Here is a 24,151-nt window from a genome sequence, read left to right on the forward strand (position 1 = left end):
CTTGAAATAAAAATCTTAAAAAACATTTAATCAATTATCAGAATAGTTGGCGATGGATGATTTTTATCAAATTCAAAAAGCAGTTTATCGACTAATTGCTGCAGCTCTAGTTTACATGCCAGTGTCCTGGTTTCTATCGGAGTACTCTATAGCTCATCAGGTTTCTGGGAGCAGGATTAGATAAACATGTGCAAACGCATCAGCAAATATCAAATAACCAGGATATAGGTGCGAATGTAAGAAGTGAATTCCTGAAGACGTTTAAAAGAGCCATACTAGGCCTAAATAAAGGACACAACATGACAGTAAACCGAACAACTAATAACAAATTTCTATTTCCTTGGCATTATGAGGAAGTTAAGCATACCCGGTGCTCCACCTACCTTAGCACCCCATTGATTAGATAAGGTTAGCAAGTGTTAGCCAGCGCTTTGACAGCTGACACAAACGGGTCAACGGACACAACCAGGGGCACTGAAGACAGACAGCTAGTGTTAATTAACCCTTCATCACTATCTAGCAGGTTTCTAGGTAAAACCACGCAGAAAAGCTAACACCGCTGAACCCTATCAGCTGAACGTGGTTTATGCTAATATCAACCATTAGCCTACAGAATGTGTTCAACGCTCGTTAGCTTAATTTAGTTCAGTTTGAATCGCGTCCGCACAGAGGTTACACCCACTAACGGCTGAAAGACAACGGCCACTCACCTACAAGTCTGTGCGATAACCGTTACCGTTACCTCTCGGCTCCTTCATCAGTTACACCAACGGTTGCGGTTAGCTTAGGTCGGACCACTCGCACACACCCCAACCACCGCAGCTAGGTGTTGGTGGTGAAATTACTTAACGCCGCCCCGCTTTTTCTTACCTCATACGGCCCCTCTTCACCGCGCCGTCATCAAGTTTAATGTTTGCTACCCGTCGCTCATAAACGGCTCACAGCTGCACTGCTAGCTGGAGACCTTAGTCAACTTTTAAGCTGGACTTCCTCTCCGCGCTTCCGCGTAGCTCATTCCTTGTCATCGGTATCCATCAGCTGGTGTGGCCACCTACAGTACTTTGATGGAGATTTATCCACAGCCACTGAACAAATACTCAGCCAGGGAGACAGCGGAACACCGCCCACTGAGAGGTATCTGTCCACCGGAGTGTACAATAGTTTTTACATGTCATATGAAGCGCTGCCATGTGACAGATCCACAAGGGTGCAATTCACTGAGGTGTTAACCACAGCTCTAATCGGGAAATCTGTGCTATCATGATACTGGCATTGACAAAAGACTTTACCTTATTAGGTAACCTGTAGCAGGCTAACCCCACTCTCCCCCACTCCCCCCCATAAAAAAAAAAAAAAATGGGAGATGTGCCACCACCTCCTTTTACCCTGATGAAATCACTCACCGTGTTAATGCAGCTGCAGCTGGATCTCCCTTTTACTTCCCCCTCTTCCTTTTGTTCCTCTCTTTCTCTAGATCCAAGCTGAGTAAGAGTTGTCTGCAGTGGTAACTTCTCTTTCTCTCTTCCCCTCTCCAGCAGCTAGTAGACCCTCCCCCTGTGCTTTTCGGTCTGGAAAAGGAATGACACCATCCTTCCAAACAAGTTCTTTCTTGTTTGACTTTGGCTCAGGACTTGTGTATTACTATGTAAACAGCACCTCTCTCTCTCTCTTTCTCTCTCTCTCTTTCTCTCCCTCTCTCTCCCTTTGTGATTGTGTGTGCTCATAAACTGTCCAGTCAGACCGTAGACCCCTCCTCCTCCTCCTCCTCCTCCCCCTGCTCTCTTTTCTCTCTGGATTCTTGCAGCATTCTTCATTCAGTGACATCAACCCTGTTGCCTCTCCTTGTAAGGTCAGACTGAGGGAGTGAGGGAGCCAGAGGGAGGGAGAGATAATGGGGCTAGAGGCCTGATTAGATACAGACTGAAAGTGGTCAGGGGTTTTAACACAAGGAGGCATAGTGGCTGAAGAAAGTATGTTCAAATTGAGTTGGCCTCTGGAAGAGGTTGGCTGTTTGTGCTTTTATTTACATTGCAAAAAAAGTTGTAAGATTTTATGTGCCTTATTTTTCACTTGCCTCAAAGAGACAGCTGAGGATCAGATTGTAAATTGTGTCTCTTGCCAAGTGGGCTGCCACATCATTATTTGCTTTGCACTAAGGCAGCAAGGAGTTACGTTGCTTCTTTGTACGTGTGGTCATAGAGAGTAAATACATTTAATGTCTCTCTCTCTCTCTCTCTCTCTCACCAGGCTATCTGTTGTTCATCCTAACAATAAGGATGTGATTGCTCTTAACCCGGCGTTAAATGACACTTCCCATCCTGCACACCAGCCACCTCTATGACACAATGTCCTTTTTTGCCTTGCCCACACACACACACACACACACACACACACACACACACACACACACACACCACCTCCAACTCCACCTCCACCTCCATACATTTTGTATCTCATTTCTACCATGCAAAAATTCTTTCCTCTGCATCATTGAGTCCATTTGACATAAATTAAAACATCAATGACATTTATTATCACTAATATGTTTTCAATTTTAACCTTTTAAACATTTTAAAACATTTTTCAAGTGTCACCTTATTCAGTGCTTAGATCTGATATAACTAGATGATTAATCGATCAAAAAAAACATATTGGCAACTATTTTGATAATCAGTCAATTGTTTCGAGCAAAAACATCAAACCTTTGATAGTCTCAGGTTCTCAGTGAAGAGAATTGGCTGCTTTTTGAATGTCTTTATGTTTTGAAGTATTGTTTGGACAAAAATAATAATATCCTGATGTCACTTGGGGCTTTAGGAAATTCTGACATTCATTTTTCATTGGAAAATAACCCTTTTTTGCATTATTTCTAGAAAAACAAGGGAAACAATTTCAGTTATCTCAGCCCACAGGCAAATGTTTTGTCTTTGTGGAAAGCGGCGTGTGAGACCGAATAACTTGTTGAAGCAGATATGTTTCAAGTGAATATCAGGTGGGTCATACATATAATATAGGCTATCCTATGTATGATCTGATTCACTGCAAACTCATTGAGACTGTCACCCTCTCACAGATCACTTTATGACAAACGGGTTGAGAAGCAGCAGAGTCACATTTGATTCAGGTTGTGAAACCAAAGGCACGGTCAGGGTTGAGTACTATTACAACGCCACTGCTGTAGCTGTTGTGTAACCTGCTGTTGCCTAATTCATGTGTGTGAACTGCAGGGAGTGGTCATTGAAGTCTTTGATAGCCTATTGTCCCACAAGGAATGTTTCCAGTCTCTCCCCACTTCCACTGGGACAAAAAAATGTGTCAAATTTCCACTTAGAGCTTTCCACAGCAACTCTGAGGGAAAAAAAGTGCACCCCATCCTGGCTGTGGGTGACATACTCGTGTGAAAAGAGGTCCATGTTTGTGTGATCCCATGAGCTTGTTTTCTGTTTGACCGGCGCGAGGAGTAAGGAAGCTGAAGTGACATGTGTGTAACGCTCTTCTGCCCTTCCTCATCCAGCTGCACACACTGGGTGGTGCCATGGTGATTGAAGTTTGGAAAGTTTGGATCAGGCAAGGAGAAGGCAGCTCTAGGGTCCAGTCAGTCTGGAGGTAAGACAAAAAAAAACAAAAAACAAAAAAAACAGGAGGCCGTCAGAATCAGAGCCAGACAGCCTGGAATGCAGCCAAACCTTGGAATGAACAGTTCCTCTCCCCCTCCCTATCTAAAGTGCCATATTTCTCTTTCCCTCTCTCTCTGTCTTTCATGCTGCATTTTTTCACCACCTTTCTCCCTCAATCCCTCCATTTCTCAGCCTGCCCTTCATTCTTTACACTTTTATTTCCCTTCACATCTTTATTTCCTCGCCTCCTTCACCACCTCCCACTGCTCATGTGAGTCAGTACCTGCTCATAATACGAGAGACTTAATATCTTAATCGTGGATCATTTACGATTCATACAGTGGTATACTCTCTCTCTCTCTCTCTCTCTCTCTCTCTCTTGCTTGCTCTCTCTCTCTCTCTCTCTCTCTCTCTCTCTCTCTCTCTCTCTCTCTCTCTCTCTCTCTCTCTCTCTCTCTCTGAAAAGCCATTTGAATATAAGTTAATGTTTTTAATTTCTTACTAACCAAGCATATGCATTTAAAGGCTGTAGACAGTAGAAAGCTAATTCGTTGTGCTCTATCTGAGCAGTTAGACAGTAAAACCTTGAATTGCTTTCCTCCTTTCCTCAACTGTTGATATTATGTGGTGCATGCACAAAAATGTATTTTCAAGCTTTCAGATTTTAATAAAATACACCAAACAAACACACACCTCAGCCCCCCAAACACGTGACAAAATTAGACACAGATTTGATATTCTTTTAGATATAACCAACAGCTGTAGAAAACAATTTATATTTTTTATACTTATACTTTACATAATTATTTCAGTTTTGTTATTCTGTGCTTCTGCTCCACTATGAGATAACTATTGTACTTTTTATTCTACTACATTCATCTGATATTTCTAGCTACTTGTTGCTTTGCAGATTCAGATATATAATACAACAGCAACATTAAAGGGATGTACACATTAATGCATCAATAATTATAATCCAATATTATGTGTGCTCAGTTAGCCTAGCTAGTTACACCTGGCTACAACTTTTACTGTCTAATGCAACAGCTCTGCAATAGATTGTATTTTCATGAAGGTGAACCCCAGGTTTGGATTCATGTGGCGTCTGGGGTGTGAGATAAAGCTGATGAAGGATGTTGTGATGTATGTGCACAAATCTTCTCCCTTATGGTATAAACATAAAGTGTATAGCCTGTGGTGGAGGTGCAAGGCATATAGCCAAACAGAAATAAGAAGCCATCAAGCAGAAATTCCAGGCATAGCTCAGACATGATGAGAATCTGCATACTCGTGACAAGATATGGTCTCTTCACTCAGCACCCAGAGGAAAAAGGTTTCTGCTGCCAAACTGGCTCCCATTCAAAGCCAGTGTTAGACTGCAGTACTCCAGTTCCCCCAGCAGGTGTCAGACTGATACACATTAATGTGCCACACAGCCAGAAAAAAATGCCTAAAGGGAAGAAGATTCTCCCAGAATCTCTGACAGCAGGGAAACCCACTTCAGCTAGACATGTGATAGAAGACAGGAGGGATATGTGAAGTGGAGAAGAGACTGGTACGCTCATTGTGGAGGAGGAAACAAGCTGCACACAGAAGCATCACTGAGGGTAAACAGTGTGGCAGTGGTGATGGTCTAGACGAGGAGGGCTGGAGCAGAGGAGAATGTAGGGTAATTGCAAGAGAGGAGGAAAGAGAATTGTAAATAATAGAGGAGAGTTGGGAACTCCTCGTACGCAAGGCTTTTGCCTGAAAGAACTGGAGTGTACAAACACGCAGAAGTCATGAGCGCCAGAGAGACCCCCACAACACCCACACACAAATATAAAACACCCTTAAAAAATATATGTGCTGAAGAATTCAAGTTAGAAATAGTAGGCCAGAGCATTAACTAATAATACACATGAACTCCATCTCCCACTGGCTACAACAAACCTAATCCCATAAGCATGACCACCAGAGATCACCTTATCAGAGACTGCCTCTATTCATAACAACATTTATATCTCTCCCTAGTCCCCACCCACATCCTACGCCCTCTCCCTCTTCAAAGCAAACCACACAGTATTTCCCTCCCATCTTTCTTTCCCCTCTTCATCATTTTCTCTCATCTTCTCTTGCCTCCATTCACTCCTCCCTCACTCCTCCTTCCCCACTTACATATTTTCTTTCCTTCTGCATATGTGAAACCCAATGCAGGCTGGCTGTCAGATACAACCCCCTCCTTTTCTCCCCAAGACACACACGCACACACACACACACACACACACACACACACACACACACACACACACACACACACACACACACACACACACACACACACACACACACACACACACACACACACACACTTTGTCTGACAAACTTAGTAGCTCCTTGAGGGTAGATGCGTAACATGTGGTTCCAATTAACACATATAGTAACACAGACTAGCAGCTGTTGGATTCAGCAGGGCAGAGAATAACGGCTGTATGGATAACTATATAGAAAACAGTGGACTATGACAAAACAGAGACAGTGGGAAAATGGTATATTTATAATGGTAATGACTTTGGAAACAAGCATTTCCTTTCATCAGCGCAGAATGTCTTTAAAGTGCCTGAACGAGACAGTATTAAAGCTGTTATTCATTATCCTTGAGGTGCATCCTACATAACAGCCAGCAGCTGATAGACAGATAGTGACAGGTACATGAAAGTCACTGATTACAGGAATAAGGTGTGTGTGTGTGTGTGTGTGTGTGTGTGTGTGTGTGTGTGTGTGTGTGTGTGTGTGTGTGTGAGTCCCCAAGATAATATTGAGCAGTCGCTGTTGCGTTTAAATTCAGTGCAGCATCATCACCCCAGATAAGAAAACAAGAGATGTGCTGACAGGAACATGGTAGACGTTGTCTGTGTCATGTGTTTCAAAGCGGTTTTGTGTCATGGTACATGCTTTGTTAGCATGCTGAACGTGTGTGTAAGAGTTAGAAAGGAGCAGACAAAGACGGTGAGAGACAGACATCTTTGTGAATGGCCCATGTATCATGAGTGAGATTAGTGTCAAGAATTTCTTCCCTCTGTGGTTGACCTTGTCTCACATTGATGGTCCCTGTCATAGATCACCACCACGTTGTCACAGGTATATACGGCGTGAAGCATGTGAGTGTGTGTGTGTGAAAGGGGCCGCCACTGACAATTATTCATTGGTGATTAATCTGAAGATTAGATGCTCAATTAATCGATCGCATATGCTGGTCATGATTTTCTAGTCAGTGATGTTCGGCTTATTGTGATGCTCGTATATCTGTCGATCAACTGTTTACAGCTCCAGTGTGTGAATTTGTTTGTGTGTCAGGAATCTGACCTCGTTTGTGCGCAGGGTTAAATACATCCCACCTTTGATACAGAGGAAAACGAGAACCAAACATGAATCCTATTGACAATGAAAAGCCGGGTAAAGCAGCACAGATACACCAAGATTAAATGAGGATTTCAGCAAAAAAGCTTGAGTTCCTGTTGTTCCGTGAAGAAAGAGAGACTGAATGAAGCTTTATAAAGACATCCACACAGAGGCTGTCACAGTGATGGGCAGATGGAGGGGGAATAGAGAGCCAGAGATGGAGACATGGGTTGAAGACAATAGACTCAGTTTGCTTCAGCAGCAATTACACACATCAGAGGGGGGGGTAGTGTTTTTTTTTTAAAACCAGGTTCAAGGCATGTGAGTGACGCTGACCCCTGCAGCAGCCTATAGCCCCATCTTCTCTGCCTCAGTGGGAAACCAACAGGGAGAGCTAACACATATCTATATATAAACCCACAATGCAGGGTTTCGCTGGATTATGTATGATTTGTTATGTCTGGCAAGTCACACATCCATTGTAAACCCTTTATTCCCACACACATATCACATCCATGCGTATTTATCTCCTTTTTTGCATCTATTCAATTCCTAAACTAAGTGACTTGATTGTGTGTTTTTTTTATTTTTTGTCCGTCCATTCTTTTTTTTTTTTTAAATTTCACGCAGCGTCATTTCCACACCTCTCCCGCACATGACTCAACTGTTCTTTGCTTTCCATCCCATCACTTTCCCCCATCTGCCCATGTCTTTTTCTTTGAGTCCTTCCATCTGTCCTGCTCACTTTCTCTCTTTCTTCTTCACTCAGTGTGTGTAAAGTCAACAGAACATGAGTGACCACACATACGCACCGTTTTTCCACACATATTCTCTCAGTGTCCAGACTGGGCTTGAATCATTTGCAGGGCAAACACTTCTAGAAACAGCACACATAAATTTGTAATCAGCAAAGAGAGGGGCTGGGGGCTGCCCAGACTGAGATGGATTGATATGGGTAAGAAAAAGACAGGGAGGTAGGATGAAAAGAAAAAAGAGAGCAAGTCTTGATGTAAAACTGTGAGTGAGACAGGTGCATTGATAGGAAAGGTGGAGGGTTTGGGTGTGGTGGTGTTTAAAGATATAGTAGTAGGATAGTAGTCACGTTAGATCGGAGAGATGAAGATAAAAGAGCTGCTCCTCTTGTTTTTTCTTATAGGGAAGAAGGGAGTGTGGTGGAGAAGGAGGTGAAAGCAAAAAGGGGGATAGAGGAATATCCGGAGGTGTGATTCACAGCGAACAGAAAGGTGCAGAGATGTCTGAGGGGTGGATCGATACAGAGAGACGACAGAGAAAGAGGTGGAGACTCAGCAGCGGCTTGACTGTGAAGGAAAACCCTCTGCTGTGTCCCCCCCCCCCCCTCTCAATTGTTTAGTATTGGTGTATGTGCGTGCAAATTTTTTTTGAGCGATCAGTGTAAGAGAGGGAGGGATGGAAGGAGGGAGGAGGCAGAGGGTGATTGAGAGGGAGATGGAGAGGGGAGAGGCGCGAGGAAACCGCTGCAGTGTATTGTTAGGCTGAGCGCACACAGGAGAGGGAGACAGTGAGAGAATCCCCCATTTTAGCTCAACAATATTACAGCAGTGCAGAGATATCTTCAACAATGGCAGCCCGCTACTCACAGCACTGTGCTATTGATCTGCTAGTGGCAACCCAGTACACACACAGTCAATCTAATTGTTCTTTTAACCTCTCATTAGATTATTGCCTGTGGTTGTTTTGGTCTTTCTAGTTTAAATTATCCAATCATATTATCATTGTCAGTCTCAGTAACACTGATTCTTCAAATAAATGTGGTAATTGCTGTAAATTTAATTAAATATTATAAATCTAATACTACAGGTAAGATATTAGTGATATTAATACACATTATTAGGAAAAATATATGGCATATCTATTTTAAATTATGTTACTAATGCCTCACATCTTTATTTAGTCCTAATCTATTTCCCTCAGGCATACTGACTTACTAACCGGATCGCTTCTAAGACACTGCACCGGAGAGGGAGAGAGAGTGAGAGAGAGAGAGAGAGAGAGGGAGAGAGAGAAAGCAGGAGGGAGAGAGAGAGAGGAAGAGAGGGAGGGAGAGCGAGTGATCGAGCAAGCGCAGAGAGAGAGGGAGAGAGAAAAAGAGAGAGGGACAGGAGAGCAAGGAAAAGAAGCCAAAGCCGAGAGAACGAGAGAGTCGCAGGAGGAAGAGGGAGAATGCACGGTGTCTGGGTAACACTTCCACGCTTGTATCCAGGGCCTTTGTGAATACACCATGGGATGCATCGGCTCCAGGAGACTGAGTAAGCTCCCGCTTCTCTTCCCTTCTCTCACTGCGGGCTAGAGGGGGTGAGGGGGAAGGGTGGGTTGGGGTGGTGGGTTGAGGTGAGGAGGAGGACGGGGGGGGGGGGTGTCCTGCAGGAGCGAGGGTTTGTGTAGAGGCTAGGGACTTTCTATATGTGTCTGTGTACGTGTGTGTCTGTGTGTGCCTGTGTGAGTGTGTGTGTTTGTGTGTGAGATGTTTGCCTCTCTTTCAGCGCAGTGTATAAGCAAGCTGTGAATGTATGGTCACAAAAGCTGTCTACAGTATACGGGCAAGATGTCAGAGGCGATATGTGTTAAAATGTGCTACTGAGTGTGTGGTTGCACACCCCATCTCCCTACTGCCCTCCCTCCCTCCCTCCTCCCATCCCTTGATTTATGATGCTGTTTGGCAGTATGTATATGTGTGTGAGTGGGAGGTAGAGAGGGATGGAGAGGAGGGAGAGAGAGGCGGGAGATGGAAACACTGTGATAGTGCTTATTTATAGGACGGCATGGCTTGGAGAGAGAGGGGAAAAAGGGGAAAGGGATAATGCCATTGTCAGGGGCGTTTGCACACTTTGTTATTATTTGCAGGAATAATAGGGATAGAGGGGGATAAAGAAACGAGCAGCAGAGGAAGAATTTCAGTGCAGGCAGGCAGGGAGGGAGGAGGGGAGACGGACGGACGGCGATGGAGCGAGGGGAGAGGGAGGGGCAAATACGTGCAGGCCAGGGTGTGTGGGCTTGATGGGAGTTTGCAGGTGAGGACCCTCCTGGATAAACCTATAGATGACATGTTAAGTAAACCAGCATCACGACTGCTGCTGAGGCTGAGAGGGCAGGGATTGTATAAATAATCATTTTAGATAAACAATCAATTTCCGATTGAGTGTGATTAAAATATGATGCAGTTCACATTCAGGTCCTGCATGTCTTAGTATGAAGCATGAATCACGCGCAAGGTAAAAATAAACACAGACCTCCTTTGCTGTTAAATATTAATGAGCCACTTAGCACATCAGGCTCTTAAACATATTTATGGAAAAGCATCAGTCTGAACACATACTGAGTGTCTCTCTGAAGAAAACATAACCTTTACAGGGGTCATGAATGTCAAAGCCAGGTTACAGACAGGATCTCAAGAGTGCTTCTGCATGTTCCTCCCCTGCCTTTTTTTTTTTTAACTCAATGTAAATCCTTGATGAGGAAGATTTTAAAAATATCTAGAATACACAGGCACAGAAGAAGAAGAGTACTACGTGACACAGTTAGGAAGGCAGGTGTGAACTGAATACAGCCGAAGCAGCAGCTCTGGCTCTCCAGATTACAGTATTTGACACATGGCAGAGCAGGAGAGGAGGCTGGGATCCTTCTGTCAACACTCAGGTTAAGACTGGAGACCCCACATGCCCAACAACTCCAGCTGCTGGAAGTGATGTGGTTGAAGCAGACACAAGGCTTTGGAAAGGTGCCTCATTAATCTGATTGTGAACCACCTGAATACTGATGCTCATTTTTTTTTTTTTTATACAAGTGATCACAGTAGCTTAAGAATCCGATAAGGCTGCTCTGCTAATAGCAGTTACATTTTCTAACTAGTGATAAGTGATGAAGAGCTGTGATAAAGCTGAAGTACACATCCAAAGTACACTGTATGCTGTCATTCTCTTTAATAGAAATTCTTTTCATTTTGCTAATGTTATCCTGCGCTGTGTACACTATAATCTAACATGAACGTGTAAACAAATAGCACTTAAGAGGAGGGAAGCTCACGCGTTTTCAAGCACCTTGTGTACCAGCAGCAGTACTGCCAGTCTAGAGGCGTGGTTGTGTTTATCCTGGGTGAGAATGGCTTTAGTGTGTGCTATTGATCGGCCTTCTCAACTGCAGTCCATGCTGCCAAGCAATGATCAACAGGAGGAGCAGCAGGCAGCAGGAATGGCTCTGTCTCTGCACGGGAGTAGCCCTGATGTATCTGTCTGCCCTCCGGTAACACTATCTCTCCCGGTTCCATCATATCTGGGACTGTGCTCCGTGGTCAGGCTCTGAGATCCGTTTATACCTGCACACTGTTATACTATGTTATCTGTTCCTTGCAAAAACCATGCCCCTTGGCACGTTGACATGCCACATATTGCATGGCGCCCTGCAGGAAATTGTGCATTTGGATGTCATGGGTTATGTCACACCGAAGGAACTCAAGTAATCTTTTCAATAATAGCAATATTTATAGAAACCTTTATTATCCCCTGTAATGAAAATGCGCAACCCATCATTGTTAAAATTTATGTCACTTATTAGAGGTCTGGCGGTTTAGATTTATTTAACCATAAAAAGCAGGATCATGACAAATGTTGCAGACACATGCAAGATGTTAATTCACACCCAGTTAGAAAATGAGGGCTGACTTAAATGCCATAGTTCCCTCTTACCTTCAGCAGTGCAGAGTGCATTTTCTTTAGAGTTTAAAACCTAAAAACTGCCAGTAAAAGATTAAATCTACCAAAATAAATGCCTTGTCCTTGCAGGTATGATGTACATTCATGATTATTTTGGGTTATGTTTTAAACTGACAGAACAGAAAACGTATCAAACATCTGGTTTAGCCCCTCCCCACTGCTGCTAGTGGGTCAAGTGAAGACAGACAGTGATGTACAGGAGATGAGCCGCATCCATCACCTCTTTCAGAGAGCAAAGGCCTTGAGATTGCAGTGGATGGGAGGTGCACAAAATAACCACAAACAAAATTTTTCCTCTGTGAATCAGCTTGTTTGTAGTACAGAACTAACGCACGCTTCATTGAGAGCAAATTCCTACAGCTGCCAAACACAGGGTTCGCAAGACTGTTATGATGTTGATCACATTTGTAGATGTAGTGTTGATAATGTTATTACCCAGAATTGTGCTGAAAGCTACACATCAGAAGCTTTCTCTGTATCCAGTTACCAGGCCACATTATACCTGAGTGCTGGAAACATTAATCACTGTGTAATTTAGGGCATTGTGTGCAATGTGAGTATAACTGCTGCGGTTCAGGCCACAGCGGTGAAATTATAAATATGAATGTGGGGCATTATGACGACTCTCACCTGTTTGTGCAGCCTGTCAGCAGACGCTTTCTCTCTTTTCACACCATCTACGTTAGCTTTGGTGAGATGACACTGCTGTCACACAATTTACTGATTCAATAAGCAGAGACACACAATTAAAATTTAGTCAATTTTAGACCATTATGTAGGCAATGTTCTTGTACTGCTGCTTGTGTTTAGTTACAAAAAAGGGGCTTTGCCCAAAAAATATTTTCTATATAAAGATATTTGTATTGGTACCCAAGTTTGGGTATAGTATTTGTGGTATAGAGGGATTTTAAATAATACTGAGCCCTCGTGTCTGTGTTTATATTTGTGTGCCTATATGTTCACATGTGTGCATTTGTGTTTATGCGTCCACCTGTGAATGACCTCCAGTTTACATCTGCCTCTCGTATGATTGCACTTTTGCTGCTGTATTTATGTGCATGTGTGGGCGTCCCATCACTGTCTCTGCTACTGCATTACAGAGAGGGATTCCCTGCCATTAAATTAAAAATCCCAACACCCCCGCTGCACCATGTCTTTACTCTCATTCAGTCAACAACTGATACCATGTCTCGGATTTGCCATTTCGCCATCTGCCTGTAAACTGGCAAATCTGGCAGACTGGGGTTGAGGCTGATTGATTGGCTTCTGTGCAGGTTGGAAAAGCCTTGTGCACATGAACACATTCAAGGTGAATGACTCAGTGATGTAGTACCTCTGAGATAGGGTGGGACCTGATGACCCTTACCTGTGTGAGCATGTGTCAGGACATGTGTGCACATACTCATACATCCAAGGACTCCAGTGTAGGATACTGTATAGCATAGGGTCTTCACCTACAGATTTATGTGTGTGAGTGCCTGTGTGTCATATTCTCTAATGTGTGCCATTATGGTTTGGCTTGTCCTGGATGCCAGGTGAAACCCTGAATCATTATGGGCAGGGAACAGATTAAAATGTATATGTTTGTGTATGTGTGCGTGTCCTTGTGCATATCATTTTCAGCCTGTACGTGTATGTGGCAGATCAGAAATAAGAGGCCTGTGTGTGGGCACATGATGGCAGGCATTTCTGTAAACAGTGTGACTCAGCCTCAGAGTGACTTATGAAATTGAAACATAATGCTGTGAAAGAGGGAATTTCATCTCTACAATTTGATCTCCATGTGTGTGTGTGTGTGTGTGTGTGTGTGTGTGTGTGTGTGTGCATGTTGGTAAGTGGGAGTCTGTGAATTTATGGGCAATTGTAGATCTACTCAGCATTAGTGTGCGACCAGCACTGATTGTCTCAGTGTTATCTGCAGCTACTAACAACTTCAGTGCTGATAAAGGAAAGGGCCATGTTCTCAAAGACGGGAAGTCTCCTTTGAATATCAAAGAGCAAGTAAACAAAGATTTCCTGCACACAAAGTGCTATCTGCCGCACACTTAACTGGTTGGTTTCCTCCACCTCTGCAGGTTTTCTTTGCTTCATCTTAATAGAAAGGAAGGATAACAGGATAACAGCTTTATTTTTTTTAATGTTCATTATACATTTAGCAGGCCATTAGTATGTGGGAGTGATCAGGTTTATGATGCTGGGCTGCAGCAGATACTACATGCTGTAGGTTTTTAGTTACCTCAGACAGTGCGCGGAAAACTGCTGTAGCCTATTTACTCTGTATGTGCACAGGACGGCAGCCACATTCATGCCTAAACAGATTAATGAGGCGTTGTCAGACCCGCAATCGACGGGGGCATGTATACCGGGAACGCCATTTCACCAAGTTAATGGCAGTCACTCATGCTGTACTTGCAAGTCGCAGCAAGTGTATATGAGAGCCCCTGCATGTGTGTGTATTATGGCCTGAAACACTTAACTCCATTTCCCCTACCAAACTCCCCCAGCCATCTGGGCTCTGGTCCTCAGCTGTGTTCTTGCTGAACTCTGGAGCTCAGTCATCCAGCATCTGCTCATATCATTGTAAGAGGGCTGCTATCCAAGCCGGTACCCCATCGTGGCAACCAGCTTCACTGCAGCTGTCACGGTAAACAAGCACCAAGCCCTGTGGTTCCTCGCCGTTATTGCTGCAGGGCAGCGGGAGTAAAAAAAGACAGATGATGCTCAAACGCTTCCCACTTCAGCGGGAGCCGTCAAGCCACTCCAGTCAGAGCTGGACTTGACAGTGCAGCCGCTGCAGATCCTTGGTTGTTCGTTACGCATAGCCGCGCTGCTCCCTCTTTTTCCTCCTCCATCTCCATGCCCTCCCTCCCTCCCTTCTTCTCCTCAGCTGAGCTAAGCCTGACTCCCCTATGACCGCAGGGGGGTATCCAGTGCCGTACCGATGTGTGTGCGGGGGAGGAGGGAGAGCGCCAGGGGAAGTAAAGCTGGCTCAGAGCTCTGGTCATGTGCTCTGTTGTTTCTGTTTTCTTCAAGTAGGAATCCTGCCTGTCTTGTCAGGAGCAGAATTACGCATTTGCTCACTGTGCTGCTGAGAGCCCAAGACCATCACCTACCCCAGTGCAGAAATACTGTGCGTGTGCCATGGCTTAAGAAACCACTGAGATGCTGGGTAATGACTACTGACCCATTATCTAAACAGCTACACTGAGAGCTATGAACATCTCTGACTAATCACAGCATGATATAGACATCTGAGCTTTGATGTAATCTCATAAGAGGCTCACAGACAGTAAATAATATACATAAAGCCACAAAGGCACACAATCTGTACTTAATGTTTCAGGCCAATTGCTGTGTGAAGGCTGGAGGGTTGCCCGATGGTAGTTTATACTGCAGTCCAGAGAACTCTTGTGCCATATTGTGATTCATGTGGAGAGAGAGTTACTGCTAATCTACTAATTGGCCGAACAAGCCTGAGAGATGGCGAGGGGAGAGACTGACAGCGAAAGAGAGGGAGAGAAACAGAGGAAGAGAGAGAGAGAGTGTGTGTGTCCGTACTCATTATGCTGTACGTTGCTGGAGGCCCGATGTATGTGGGTGTGCATATATGTTCATGTATAGTTTGTGTTTGCAGGGCAGATTTTTAACCCACACAAGGAAGAAAACTGGGACACTCTCTCCCGCCCAGGCAGAAAATGAGACATCTCTGTCTACCATCTCTGATAATAGCCAATAAGTAACCATCTCACACCGCACCCCACAGTGCCAAAAATCAAACACGCTTGACTAATCCTTCTGAGGTCGCACAGAGTTCATTTCTAATAGTGGTGCTTGAATAGAAATATGTCTATCCCCTCTGAAAATGTCAAATCCTGATGCAAATTAATATTTTTACTTCAACAGTTGGGGGTGTCCATCAGCTGATCCAAACTTCTTTCTTTTCCTGGAACGCCTTGTTCACACTCGCACAGTTTCTCACAGTTTCATAGAAAAAAAGCTGTATTTGCAGCAGAGCAGCGAGTACTGACAGCTGCTGTTAGTGCCCTGAAACGCTTTTTAAGCACTCACAGTGTCAACACAATAATTGGCTGTGTACGCAACATTTATTGCAATATTTTTGTGCATTTCAGTTTCAAAGGAAACGTCATATTCCAAAAACAGCTTCAGTTCAGTTTCAAAGGAAGAAACATTTTTCATCTAAATAATGTTACATTTTAATATCAGGTTTATAATGTCAGTGAGCAAATGCATGTTTGTCTCAACATTTTAAAACAGAGGACTACAGAAAGACTAATAATAGAACGTCAGCTTTTCCATTAACAGACATCATGATGGACCAAAATGCAAAAAAAAAAAAAAAGAAATATTTACGTATTGAATAAGGACAATCTTGTTACATGTGAAACTGGAGTGAAGTTTGGTTGATATCAAATTCTTTTTACCAGTTTATTAGTTATCATTTTACCAGTTTCCGTTAACTTGGAAATATGTCCAACAAATATTTGATATTTCATATTAATTCAGCAGTACTGCACTTCCATAAAATTGGGGGACTTGTGAAAGACATGTAAAAATAAAGACACCCTGACCCTTAGACCCAAGTACAGGTTGAGCTCTAAAAAATCTATAGCATTTCTTAACCAGATCCTACTTTACTATTCTTATAAATGGACATGTCTTCAGACTCAATGCTAACCCCCATTTGTAAGAGAAGTTTTGTGTTAAAGATTTGCGCTGTGATGCCAGGTTGAAGTCACTCCTGCCGAGCTACAGAGGACATTACGCATCTGGTTTTTCAGGCTGTGTAGCACTCCTCCTGACAAGGAAATTGACTTTGACACATAAAATCAGTGGAGTATCCTTTAAAAGTAAATTTACCCTAGCGATCTAAAACCAAACAGCTACAGTATTTATACATACAGTAACTTCATATACCTTCTGTAGAGATGTGGAGATGTTTAAGGACACACAGGGAACACTACAGAAGAAAAGGAGGTTGAGTGAAAGTGGGTAAAAAAAAAAAAAAAAAAAAAGCCAAATAAAACACATACTCAGGAAGAATGCATTAAAGATCACAAACTGATGATATATAAGGACAATCTGTGCAAAAGTAGGAAGCTGAAATTAGGACATCTGAGGTGTGAATACTGTATTAGCTGTACAAATGAAGCAAGGTGGCCCTGATTTGTAGTTGGCACACCCTTCCCCACACAAGCAAAGAGGGTCAATTTCTGGAATGAAGTCTGTCCCTCGTCTCCTGCCCTTGCAGTGAGCTGGTGCGACTGGATGGAGTTCAGAGGGAAGGGTAATATCTGAGAGCCCAACAGAGACAGAGTTGAGCTGATGTTTCTGAATCACTGGGTCAGTGGGTCAGAGACATCACTGGACATCCAGAGAGCCATCAAGTCTCTGTGTTTCTCAGAGCTCCAGAGAAATTGCTCACGATTGCCAAATGCAGCTGTGGAAAACGTGATTGGCTCAGCAACACACACACACACACACAGACACACACACAGACACACACACACACACACACACACACACACACACACACAGAGTGCTGATACAGGAGTGAGCCCCTCAGAGAGTTGCTCACACAGAGCACAGACCCTCTGAAACAGAGAGCAGGCACCTAGAGACCAAAGCTGTGTTTAAACTCCATTACCAGTACAGTCTATCTAATTAAACCAGTGTTTTAATTAGGATTTGGACGGCCAGGAAAGAGGAGGGATAATAAGATTCATTTATCCAACTGAGAGCATGTATTTCAGATGACTGGATGGATGGTTTTGTGTATGATCATCCACTCACTTTGAACAGGGCATTATTAAGCATTGTACAGGCACCATTTACATGTAGAGGAAGTTAGAGACTAGATTAGTGTAGCAAAGACTGATTTCATAATGGAAACTCTAAGCTGAATCTCCTGGTCATCCTGGAGGTCATGGGGATGATGGAGAAAAGATGAGTTGTAAAATAGAGAGACCGTCTGTCTGACCCCATATGTCATTAGTGCAAGCAGCTTATTAAAACCTGTTCTGTTGTTAGGTGATATCTAGTGGTCGCATGAAACATGATCAGTCTTTTCAGCCCCAAAATAACATGTGTACATTCAATTGTCACATCATAAAAGCATTAGTTATCTATTTTTCAACAGCGATTATTAACTGTTTTTCTGTGACATCTCCTGCTGCCATAAGCACACAATTGCATGAATTGCTGCTCTGGGTCATATCAGAGGGCACAGACAAACAATACAAGACTTGTTGGAAATAGTTAGTGTGAGAGACAGAATTTCAGTGATATTTAAAGGCATTCAAGGACTGATGTGCTCAAGGTAACAGATGTGAATGTGAACAAATCAGAGCCCGATCATATTGCACTTTGCTGGAAAGCAATCTCCCTTCCTTTTCAGAGCAGTGTAATGAATTGTTACCCTGTGTTTCTTCAGTTTCTTCAGTTACTGAGAGGGTGTTTAAAAACTGTAGTATTATTTTGGTGTGTTTATTGTTGTTGATATATTTCTCTTTAATTATTATTATGGAGCAATATTTTGGGTATGGTATGTGTATTTGCTGTAGAGATGAAGAAGATGGGATGCAGGGACTTTGACACAAAGACGATTGGAACAGGAAGACATAACATAAATTCAGAGAAATAAAGAGAGAGAAAACAGCTTGCTCTCTGAACAGGCTTCACGAATCTTAGGAGTGGCAGATTAGTGGAAACAAAGCTCTTTGGCTGATTTGATTCAAGATTTGAGTCAAATTGAGTCAAATAGAAAGAGTAAAAACTGATACCTTTTCTCTCTGTGTTTGTCTCCCTCTTTCCCTTCCTTTACCCTGCTCTCAGCGGCAGATGGCGTGCCAGTCCAGAAGGATGGGGAGCAGGTAAGTCTTCAGCGATCCCTCTGGCTCACCACTCCTGTTGACTTCCTCTGACAGTGGACTGTTGCCGCTCCACCTGAGGAACCAACACGGCCGCTGACTGAAAACCAGTTACACAGGCAGCTACACGATGAGCTACTGCTTTTAGAGGCAGCTCACCCCACTAGCTCTCTGTGACTCAAGATGCTTATGCTAGTAGGTTAGTAGAGTAGTCAATCATAGTCATCATGTCAATGTCAGCCGCTTACCTTCCACTACACAACCCCAAACCATGATGGGAGGGAGGGTGTTGTTGGAAGACTGAACAATTGCTGGTTTGGTTGGCTCATTGCTGTTGCTATTACGTCTGTTGCTTGAAGTTTGCTGGTTCAAAGCAAAACCGCAGAGGCATCACTCCCTCTTTCTCCGACTTCTTACACACCATGACTACTGTATATCCTCCTCTCCTCTCCTCTCCTCTCCTCTCCTCTCCTCTCCTCTCCTCTCCTCTCCTCTCCTCTCCTCTCCTCTCTCCTGCTGCTACACTGATCCCAAGCTCTAAAACTGATCCCTCTGAGACAGGACACAGGAGAGGGAACCATTTTTGACTAAAACATCAAGAACTCTACTTTTCCACCAAATGCACTGTGGACTGATTCAATCATTTATTTATGCACTGTGCCCTAGAATGCCCTTTGGTCCTACGGAGAGGGGAAAAAAAAGAAAAAAGCAACTACACACACAGACACACACACACACACAGACACACATCAGTATTGTCAGGGCTATTGGAAGGAACATAAGAAAAGCTGCTTGAAGGGGCCCAGCTCCACCAGTCAACTGTGTAAAATTTCTCATCACACCCACTCCTGTGGAGGGAGAGGAAGAAAAAAAGTTAGAGAGAGGGATGAGCAGTGAGCCAGAGAGGGAGGAAGTAGGAGCAAAGAATAGAATTACAAGAAAAAGAAGGAGTGAAAAAAAAAGAACGGAAAGAGGCTGATATTGATTAACATGAGCTATCTGTATACATGTAGCTGATGGAGATAGTGAATGCTGTCCTGGTAGTCTCTCTCCCTCATTATGTCATTCAGCATTAAATGACCTACTCTTTACATTTTACAGTCTGTTTCCTGATGCGGGAATGAAGTATTAAGTACAATTCAGTAATGTATTCTTAATTAATGAAATCCACCTACCTGCACCTGTGTGACTCAATAATTACCACTGTCCAAGTATAAAAACCTCACGTTGTTGTTTTTATGGAGGGGGCGGGTCACCCTCAACTGTCTGAGTATATAGACAGGAAGTTGAAACATTTCAGTACAGCCACTAACCCTCCAATGTCCCCAGTCTAGTTACTGTCAGTCCAGCTGATGAGAGAGAGAGAAGTGTGTGTGGCAGAGGCGGCTGCTTATCTGCTTTGTCCCCAGCATCTGCCTGCAAACACACACACACACACACAAACACACACACACTCACACACACACAAACACACACCTGTCCTAATGTTAGCCTCAGTCCTCTGTCTGTTGCATCAGATACTGTTCAACACAGCGCTGACATCTCTCTCTCTGTCTCTCTGTCTCTCTCACACACAGACACACACACACACACACACACACGATTTTCCGCTGGCTTTCAGTGTTTTTGGAAGCACATGTAACCAGAGAGGAAGAGTCATTCATCTGTAGCGTATTCACTCTGCTATACATAACTAAGCAAATATAAACTGATCCCTGTTTAATCCCCTCCCTTCTCCTTCTCATTCTGGTCCTTGACTCTTGCTTTTCCTCGTTCCTGGAAAATCCTGTGTATCTGTCTCTTCTTTTTTTCCCCCCTCTCCTCTCTCTTTATTTCTTTATCTTCCTCTGCATGTCCGACGTGCAACCCCCTCCTCCCTCCTCTCTTTGTCTTCTCCCATCTCCCCCTCCATGCATGTCAATGTTCTCTGTCCTGTCACTCTCTCACTCTCTCCCCATCCCTCTCTCCTCCTATTTCTCTCCCCTCAGCATGGACGTTCAGAATTTTCATGGGAAGGAATCAATGTAAGTGTTGTGACACCATTCCCTCATCTACTACTTTTCTTTCTCTTTCTGTTTGTTTCTTTCTCCTGGTTTGATTTAACTCACCCTTTAGCAATCAGCTCTCTCCCCCTCACGACCTCCCTCCACCTTGGATTTACACTCAAACTCTTTCGGTTATATCGTAGTGGTGCACGGTAGTGAGCACAATCAGAATCACTTCTTGGTGCAGGATTTAAAAAAAAAAAGTACACAGTGAATCAGAATCAGGATTTGGGTAATGCAGATTTTATCTTTTGTATTAACTCAACATTTCCATCACTTCTCCTCTCCACTCACCCTTCTTTAACACGCACTGTCTCGATGTCTCCGTGTGCCCTGTCACACCTGCCATACTATCCTTTTCTCCACACTTTTTCCCCTCCTCCATTCCTTTCTCTTCTTTTCCCCTAGCTGTCTATGGAAGACACTACGTCAATTCTGCCGAGGCTCAAGAGGAACTCAAATGCCTATGGCATCGGGGCACTGGCTAAGTCTTCTCTGTCAGGTGTGTCAGGTGTGTGTCTGTGCTGTAACTGGTAAACTGACCCCATGTTGGCTCCGTCCTCGGTGGGCGCTGGAGTCAGCATGGTACCCAAAGCGGGTTCCCCTGAATCACTTCCTCTCCACACCATGATAACACTCATCAATGACTCCTCTTGAGTCATTGACAGAATGAATTCAGCCTGAAAAACATAACACAACACACACAGTGCATCATCATACAGCTTGTTGCTCTAAGAAAAGGTGAGTCGTGAGCAGGAAGTGTAGTTTTTTTTTTAATGTTAAGTGGTTGTGAAATTGTGGTGTCCTGAACAAGTTTAAATATGGATGTTTTGAATTGTGTAAAGTGCTGTGTTAAACAGAGTTAAGTACAGTGTAGTGAAGTGTGATGTTTTAGTGCAGTGTCTTTGGTTTAATCCAGCTGTTTTGTGCAGTGCAGTTTATTTGAGTACAGTGAAATGTACTGAAGTGCAGTGTAATGAAGTGCAGTTACTGCACTGTGTGGTGTGGTAGTGATTTGTCCTATAATTTATCCCTGTAATTTATTCATAAATCTCATCTCCATGCACCACCATCAGAGAGAGTCAAAGAACCAGGGATTTACAGTATGTGTCATCATATGTTGATCACATGAAATATGGAGCACAGTCGTTATGCAGAGATATCAGCTGGTATCTGCTTGGTAGCAGGAAAGGAATCCCTTCTTTTAAAAAAATGTATGTTCTGCAGTGATTGCGTGAGTCAAGTTCTCAGACGCAGTGAGGAGAAAGAGAGCAGTTTTCTGCTTACCCAGTGTAGCTTAGCAGAGGTGTGAAAGCTATCATGTCAACAAGGCAACCTCTCATTACTCATGCCACACAGCCACCTCACCCCAATTAACCTACCCCATCCCATGATGCACCTTTGTCAGACAAGACACATCCATTGCCTCCACTCCTCCGTGTAGTGTGAACAGGCGACGGCTTAGTATCATTAAACATGTGAATGCCACCTTCACAACTCGTCATTTAGTTAATCCATGTTCACGAAGATCCTCATTAAAATACAGGCATTTGAATGGTAGGATTCGACTGATAATGTTTTTGATTGATACAGATTTATATTGATTTTAGGCTGCCAATAGACAATATTTCATCCGAATATTTAATATATGCAAATTATAGTAATAATAATTTATGTGACCCTTTTACAGTCATTTAGTGAATAAACTGAGTAATCTGGGTGAACTGTGTTTCTCCCAGAATTTTATTCTTCATATCAAAACCACATTTAGAAAATGGAAGAATAGAATTCTCATCTGAAAAACTTGTTGCTAATAACACTTTAATATTATCAGACTTATTCATGCCTGCTTCTGTAAGATTTAATCCACTTCAGGTCTATGGCCATTAGCCAAACCGGTTTATCAGTCCAACCCTACTGGATGTCCATATTTTCCATTGGCCATCACAGCTCCCATGACCAAAATATATTATTCACTTGATAATAACATCTATCATCTTTCTCTCTCTCCCTTCCTTTTCTTTCTTTGTCCATCCTCTGCACCACTTTATCTCCAAACAACAAACCTACTCCTTCGCTCTCTTCTCCATCTTCCCTCAAACTCATCTATTCACCCTTATATCAACCTCCATCTTTCTCTCACTTCCTTTACTCTAATCCTTCCCCTCACCATACCTTCCGTCCTCCCTTAATGTACCTGTCCTTCCTCCCTCTGCTCCCTCCTCCATCCCATGTCTTTCTTCCATACCAGGGGTGACACGCACCATGAAAGAAAGAGTAACAAAGCCCACAGCCATGGCTCAGGGTCGAGTTGCTCACATGATCGAATGGCAAAACTGGGGTATGCAGACAGTGGGTGCTGGAGGCATCCCCCAGTCCCGCATCACGACCCAGGAGCGGGAAAAGGAGCGGCGGCTGGAAAACGATGCATACAGTGACCTCAGCGATGGAGAGAAGGAGGCCCGTTTTGCTGCAGGTTTGGAAACACACACTCACACACATGCAGACACGAGGGCAGGCACTCCACAGAGCCTGTTAACTGTCATCAGCAGAATTATGTGCTCATCACCTCACTGTGTGGGATTTATGCCAGTTATCCAGCCAATTAAACATGACGCAGGTCCTCACCGTGATCCTGACTGGCCCTTTGAATTCTGACCTCAGGCATCCTGCAGCAGTTTGCGATCTCAGAGGCAACACTTCTGGCCTGGTCATCGATGGATGGAGAGAGCCCGCGGTCAGGATCAAACCAGGGCAGTGTGGCCCATCTGAGCGAGGTCAACCAGGAGAGCATCACCAGTCGAGGTAAAGGGCTACAAATATGACTGCAACTTAAACTGAAGAATCACTTTTTTTCTAATTATGTGGAAAGTATTTTAAAATGAGGAAACATAGGCTACAGCAGTGGTGAAAGAACTATTGAAATCTTTTACATAAATAATTGTACCACTATGACACTGAAAAAATGTTCCACTACAAATTAAAGTCTTCCATTCAAAATCTTACTCAAGTAAACATACAGTAGTAGTATAACACAAAAATAATTTTAATGTGTCAAAACATTAGTTATGAAACAAAATAACCCCTGTGAGAATATTTATTGAATTAGTATTAATGATTAATTACTGAGAACGCAGGGTTTTATGTTGTAAAAAATAATTTTTACTACATTGTAGACTATTGGGTAGTCTAAATCCAAAACAGTGTCATATTTTATCATGTTGGTAATGTTATTAAAATTACAATATTTTCCTCTGAAACGCAGTGGAATAGAATTACAAAGTAGCATAAAATGTAAATATTATAGTAAAGTATAAGTAAAATGTAGTAAATGTACTTGGTTACTTTGGACTACTGGTACAGTAGGTTATATTTAATGAAATAATATAATGGTACATATAGAATATATGTTTCAAACTGTAATAATGATGGAATATGGCCAGCAAGCTTAAAAAAACATTGTGTTAAATGTG

At 43.2% G+C, this 24,151-nt stretch overlaps 2 protein-coding genes across 19 annotated transcripts in view; one reads left to right on the forward strand and one right to left on the reverse strand.

The window, feature by feature from the left end:
* Positions 1-1,712, reverse strand: part of zyx (zyxin) — a 16,203-nt gene extending 14,491 nt beyond the window's left edge. For 2 of the 5 annotated variants that reach the window (XM_071470779.1, XM_071470776.1), the window contains exon 1: positions 1,404-1,712. The gene's annotated coding sequence lies outside the window, so the exon portion shown is untranslated. The other 3 variants (XM_071470777.1, XM_071470778.1, XM_071470780.1) reach the window with 3 other exon arrangements.
* Positions 998-24,151, forward strand: part of fam131bb (family with sequence similarity 131 member Bb) — a 27,661-nt gene continuing 4,507 nt past the window's right edge. Inside the window, exons 1-6 of one of the 14 annotated variants that reach the window (XM_071470781.1) lie at positions 1,017-1,134; positions 18,599-18,636; positions 20,622-20,657; positions 21,087-21,189; positions 22,930-23,154; positions 23,343-23,483. In XM_071470781.1, the coding sequence (XP_071326882.1) occupies positions 1,065-1,134; positions 18,599-18,636; positions 20,622-20,657; positions 21,087-21,189; positions 22,930-23,154; positions 23,343-23,483 (613 nt within the window). In that variant the 5' untranslated portion in view covers positions 1,017-1,064. The other 13 variants (XM_071470782.1, XM_071470788.1, XM_071470783.1 and 10 more) reach the window with 13 other exon arrangements.

Source organism: Trachinotus anak, unplaced genomic scaffold (assembly GCF_046630095.1).
Source record: "Trachinotus anak isolate AG129_WGS33_773 ecotype Australia unplaced genomic scaffold, CSIRO_AGI_Tana_v1 ptg000032l, whole genome shotgun sequence".
In the NCBI taxonomy this organism is placed as follows: domain Eukaryota; kingdom Metazoa; phylum Chordata; class Actinopteri; order Carangiformes; family Carangidae; genus Trachinotus; species Trachinotus anak.